This window comes from Tinamus guttatus, unplaced genomic scaffold, assembly GCF_059628265.1.
Source record: "Tinamus guttatus ecotype Peru unplaced genomic scaffold, ASM5962826v1 Tinamus_guttatus_pri_ptg000104l, whole genome shotgun sequence".
NCBI lineage: Eukaryota > Metazoa > Chordata > Aves > Tinamiformes > Tinamidae > Tinamus > Tinamus guttatus.
The window spans coordinates 3,841,878-3,847,877 of NW_028288638.1; the positions used below are offsets into that span (position 1 = coordinate 3,841,878).

Sequence of the window (6,000 nt, forward strand, 5' to 3'; positions counted from 1 at the left end):
TAAACTAAGCAGCTGTGCAAGAAACCACCTATTTGGCTAGCATGCTTTCTGCACAAGGACTGTGTAACTAGTCTCACTGATTCAAAACACAAATCTTTAAAGGGTTCTCTAATACATATACTGTAATAGTACTGAAAATTTCTAAACTTTCATTTGACTCTTAAATCTGCTTTATACCTCTGTATTCTCCACTGAGAACTCTGCCTACAAAAAGATAACCAGCAAGAATGGAAGTCAACTCAAATTCTGTTTCCTAAATGAATTTACATTCTCATTTTTAAAGCAAGTGTATTCCTACAATAAGGAAAGGGAAAGAGGAAGTACATCACCGTGACTGGGCAAAAGGCAAAGTTCACTGTCAACTAGCAAAACAAATCTCAATAAATTCGTAAAATGTGCTACCACGAGAGCTTGAATATACACTGGATTTATTTCTCAACAATGAACATGTATATTTTCACATTTAAAAATCCGCAACATCCAGTTTTACTGAACAAGAATAAAAAACTTTATAAAGAAAACCTCTTTTCATCAAAGAAAAGGTCTCAAAAAATCTCTCCAACTGCTTTAACTCCAAAAGCAGAATTACTAGTCTCATCCCAATTTTTGTATCAGCATATGAAGACATGGCTTCTCCCACAAAGTTGGCATTTATTACTTCAACACATATTTTACCATTTTCCCAATGTTTTCTTCAGTTTCACAAGTGGTATGTAATTCCCAAAGTTGCACTGCTATGGGCCAACTGCTGCTGCAGAACAAGATGGCTCTGTAGCATCAGTAAGAAATTAAATCTCTTATTTTTCCTAGGAACATCTACGCATACACCAGTACTATGCTAAAGGTACTCTAGCTACTTACTTTTATGCAGTCATGTGGGTAGGTGTATCCCACTTTAGCAAAGTGGGATTATTTGTATATACAGCTAACCAAATTAAATGTGCAATCACAGAGCATATGACTTGACTGAGTTTATGAGAAACAACTCTTCCTGCCTACAATTTAATTTCAAGCTGGTTCCCAAAGTGAGATTCTGCCTGCTTGTTTTGCCAGTGATGCTGAGATAGACATCTATATCTTTCTAGATGTGTATGTCTGTATGCATATGTATCTATGTATATTTTAAGTGTCATGAGCTTTTTAAAAATCCAGTCAGTTTATGGGCAGAGGAATAAATACCGCCTGCCTTTGTGGTATTTTTGGTATTATGGAAGAATTTCCATTTTGAAAATATACATCTGCTACTTCAGAACAACAGTGTTACCACCCACAAGAAAATACAAGGCATACTGTTCATTACAGGCGGTACAGTCAGTTCTCATTCATAAAGTAATATTTAAACTGATTCTTAGAACACAGGATTACAATTTCACCATCAGTCAAGGGAAAAGCTTTGTCTAACACATGGGAACAGTGCACACAACGGGTTTTCACAAAAAAAAAGAAAGGGTCGCAGCTAGCACAAAGGCGAAGGCAAGTAGTTTACCATTCAAGGATAACTTTCCAAGCACAAAACAACACATCTAGTGCCTTTGCTTCAATTCAGAAGCTATGCCCAGATAACACTATCAGAGGTCGCTAATCAGAGGCCCTGTCGCAACCTAGGTCGCTAAACAGAGGCACTATCTAATTCACATTGGCTTTGCTCTGTTACTGCTACTTGAGAAAAACAAAACACAGATTCAAAGGAGTGAAGCTGACTTCACTTGTCTCTCTTCTACTGTTTACTAGAAGCTTCTCACTGAGCAGTTCAGAGACCTAGAGGAAAAGGTAGGGATTCTAGATACATGCTTGTGAGAACCACTTCATTCTCATTAGCTACAACTCAAAATAACTAGATAATTAATCTGTAATTCCTGCAGATTCATATACGAAATACAGAATGAGAACAGCAGCCATCCTTGCAGCCAGTGAAGAGCTAGAAGCATACACAGTTCTTACTGTCTTGATGCCATTATACCTGGATACAAGCCCAGAATTAAGTCTTTAAATCACCCAGCTCAAGAAGACAGGTGCTGCAAGAAGCTGTTGCCCTCGTGAAACGATTACGTTCTATCAGCTCTATGGCTGTAATACTGCCACCGAAACTGCACAGCCAAAATCTGCAGATTTGGTGGTACACTACCACTGAGTCAAGCAACAAATAAGCAATTACAACACAGCTTTGAATAACTAAAACAATCACACAATGATCTTCCATTTTAAAGTTATTTCCCCCTAAACACCACCAAAAGCGGGGGAGGGGGAGGAAGCGTAATAGCCATTCCGGAGTTTAAAAAAAAAAAAAAAGAACACATTAAGAATAACATTTGCCTTCACACTTCTGATTTCTTCCTTTGTCCATAAAAAGACTTGCAAGATGGTCAGGACAAACATCAAAATCCCCGATTCATTTCCAGAATTAAGCATGCATTAGGACAGACTGACCTTGATTCTTACAGCAACCTCTTCTTTCACTCAGTCACTCCAATTCTTCTCCAGTAACCTGACAATCTGCATTCGTTAACAGAATAATTTATCTGTATCCAGTAAGAGACTAGATGCAAATTCAAGTTTAACTGGAGGAAGGAAGAAGTGAGGTCACAACACTAACTCCTGGAAATGGATTTGCAACTCAAGAAAGGTTTAGAAAGGATTTTAAAAAAGGCTTCAAATCACAGCCCCACTACTGACAGGAAAGAGAACGCTTCCTGCACTTTGTTCTGAGGTTATCCACTAAAAAAATCCTCTGGACCTTCTAGTTCAGCCCTATTACCCACTGTTTAGTGCAGGATCCTAGACTAACTGGACCATCAGCCTGACTAACACAGCTATTCTTAAGTGCAATCCTCACATAATCACTTTGCCTGTCATTGGGAAGCAGGCCTATTCCAAGACAAAAGGTTCTACAGAAAACATGCTGGAAATTGTTTTGTTGAAACATTCCCATAACATTTTTACTATTCTACTACTCAAATCATCTTGAAAAAAAGGACCCTTGGCCGCTTGCATCAGGCTCTCATGAAAAAACAACAACAAAATTGCCCTTTTTTCAGACAACTTGCGGTATTTTCTGCTTGAAGCACTCCATTGTCTACAAGCTTATTCCATACAACTGTACCTCAAAACGATCACCATTTTCTGCAAAGACACCTTTGTTCTCTCCCTCTGAACAAAGTAGGACGCAGTTTTGTTACTTCTCTCTTTCAAGAGTGTTTGTCGTACACCCAGCGCTGTAGATTTGACTGACAGTCAGCGAGACACAGAAACAGCTCCAGCCCTCCCACTGGATGCCATTTGTGGTGTCATGCAGTGCAACTGATGCAAAATTAGAAACACCAGACAACAGTTCTCATACAACCAACCAGGTAATGACTTTTAAATCTATTCTTGCCAATGGAGTGACAAAGCACCTTAAAAATTTAACATTTAAGTTCACAGGTGAATTTAAGTTTACAAGTAAGGCTGTAAACAATGTGGCAACAGTCAGATTACAACAGAACAAATAGAAATCTCCCATTATAAACACAAAATGACCATATATAGAAAAAAAAAACAGGAAATTAAAGTTTAAAATATTAAAACACCTCAATATATTTTAAGTGTTTTAATTCTGCACCACTGCTTGTGTCCAATTATAGAGACACAGTCCACATTGTTTACTCTGTATAAACCCTAAAAAAGTCACAGTAGTGCTGACCTTTACATTCTGAGTTCCCATTAACAGTAACAAAGCTATTCGCAAACACATGTCAAATACAACATGTACAATACAGGCTATCATACTACCCTTTACTGGAAAAGAGGTTAAATATGCTTTTCTAAGGGTGCGTAAAGTACGTAAATGTGCAAATTTAACAAAAAACTTGACAATAGCTCCTTTTCCGGGCAAAACAGAAAGTTTAAAAAGACATTTCTGTAGTTAGAAAAGATATTTCTGTAGACCCCCAAAGAACAAGAAACACTAAGAATGTGAATTGCCTCTCAGTTTGGTTCCTCTTTATATTCGATGGGATTAAGCCAAGCACAGAAGTATAAGGACATCTTCTTCCACAAGGTATGCAAAAATGTACCTGGCAATCTCCACACTTTATAAACAAAAACTTCAACAACAACATTGTTCCTTCAAAGGCCTTGGCCTCCTGAGGTTGCTTTCCATTCCTGGTAACATGCTTTCCTGGAAACATTCTCATGCTGTTTAATGCTTTTAAAAGCATTAAAGCATTTTTAAGCTTCGGAGTTTGTGAGGGCGAGAAATAGCTGCAGAAGAGCCTCACGTCTCCCCTTCTCCCCACACAAGCCAGGAAGACCTTTGTATGTGTCCCTGACTTCTTCCCTCCCCGCCACCACCACCCAAGGCCTCTAGCAGCAAGAGGGAGGGTTCCAGGTGAGCTGCTCGATGACAGTCTCTTCTCTAACCGGACCAGCAACACAGACAAGGATTCCGCCCCCCACCCTCCCCCATGCTCCCCACTGCACTCACCGGATAACGGGGCTGTAGGGGCTCCGCGAGCGACGCCAGCTGCTGTAGGGGCTGGGCGACACGTCCCCACCGCGCTCATAGCTGCTGTGCCGGCTATAGCTGGGCGAGCGGCGGCGGCTGTAGGGGCTGAGGGGCGAGCGGCCGCTCACGGGGCTCAGCGACTTGCGGCTCCGCTGGCTCTGTGAGGAGCGGTGCAGCGGGGGGCTGTCATCCCGGCCGGGGCTGGGCGAGGAGCGCTGCCGCCTGTACGCCTTGGGCTCCGGCTTCTCATCGCGGTAGGCCTTTGGCGGCTCCTTGTAGGCCGAGGGCGGCTCCTTTGCTGCTTTCGTCCGGCTGCGGTGCGCTTTGCTCTCCCGCTCTTTCCTGCTGCCGCTGGGGGAGGAGAGGGAGCCCTTCCTGCGGCCCTCACTGCTGCTACTTTTGAGTCCCTCACGGTCCTGGCCCCCGCTGTGGTTGTGGCGGCTGCGGGACTTGGAGGACGAGGAGGCCTCGGCCGCTCCCCTGCCCGCCGACCCCTCGTGCGCCGCCTTCTCCTCGCCGCGCCGGCGGTGTTCGCGGTGTCGCTCCTTGGAGCGGCGGCTGCCACCTCGGTGCTCGCGCCGGGAACGGCTGCCGCGCTCCGAGTCACCCCGCTGCCGCTGGCTCCCACCGCCGGAGGAGGAGGCCGGGCTGCCGCTGCCCGCGCCGCCGGTGCCAGCCGCGCCGCTGCCCACCAGCCCCTCGGACTGGGAGCTCACGTCGTCGTACTCCTCCACGAGGGTGCTGAGCCCCCCACCTGCGCGCCGCTTCTCAGCCTCCTGGGTCGCGCCGCCGCCGCCGCCCCCGCGGCCCCGCCGCCGCTTGTGGCGGGAGCCCGAGCGCCGCTTGCCCCGCGGCCGCTTCCGCTCCCCCCCGTCCCCGCAGCACGAGGAGGCGCCGGTGGCCGCCAGGAAGAGCAGGGACTGCGGCGGCAGCGGCGGCTGCAGGAGCGGCGGCTGCAGGAGGGGCGGCTGCAGGAGCGGGAAGAGCAGCGGGTGAGGGGCCGGCGGCGGCGGCTGCGGCTGGGCCGCGAAGCGCTTCCGCCGCCGGTGGTGCAGCCGCTTCTTGTCGGCCGCCGCCGCCGCCGCCTCCACGGCCGAGCTGCTGCTGCTCCCGCCGCCGCTCGCCCAGCCCCGGCTGCCCCCGCTCCCGCCCGCCGCCGCCTCCGACGTGCTCGGCATGGAGCTCGCTCGCGGCCGAGGACGCGGCCTAGGGGGTTCCGCCGCCGCCGCCGCCCTCAGGGCGCCGCGGGCGCCATGGAGACGCGGCGCGGGGCCTCGCTCGCTCCCCCTCGCTCCCTCCGCGCCGCCTCACATGGGGCCGCGCGCGGCCTCCCGCTACACGGAGGAGGCGCCTGCGGGCCGCGGCGCCCGCTCACTCCATGGCGGGCCGGGCCGGGCCGGGCCGGGCCGCGCGATGAAGCGATGGGAGCCGGGCCGCGCCGCCGCCTCCTCCTCCTCCTCCCTCCGCAGCCGGGGCTGAGGCCGTGCCCGGCCGCCCGCTGCCCTTACCCTGCGCGG

The 6,000-nt window shown here is 48.9% G+C and overlaps 1 protein-coding gene across 1 annotated transcript in view; it reads right to left on the reverse strand.

The window, feature by feature from the left end:
- Positions 1–5,661, reverse strand: part of CDK13 (cyclin dependent kinase 13) — a 47,041-nt gene extending 41,380 nt beyond the window's left edge. Inside the window, exon 1 of the mRNA XM_088520873.1 lies at positions 4,463–5,661. Coding sequence (XP_088376999.1) covers positions 4,463–5,661 — 1,199 coding nt within the window. The remainder of the gene's footprint in view (positions 1–4,462) is intronic.
- Between the last annotated feature and the right edge of the window lie 339 nt (positions 5,662–6,000).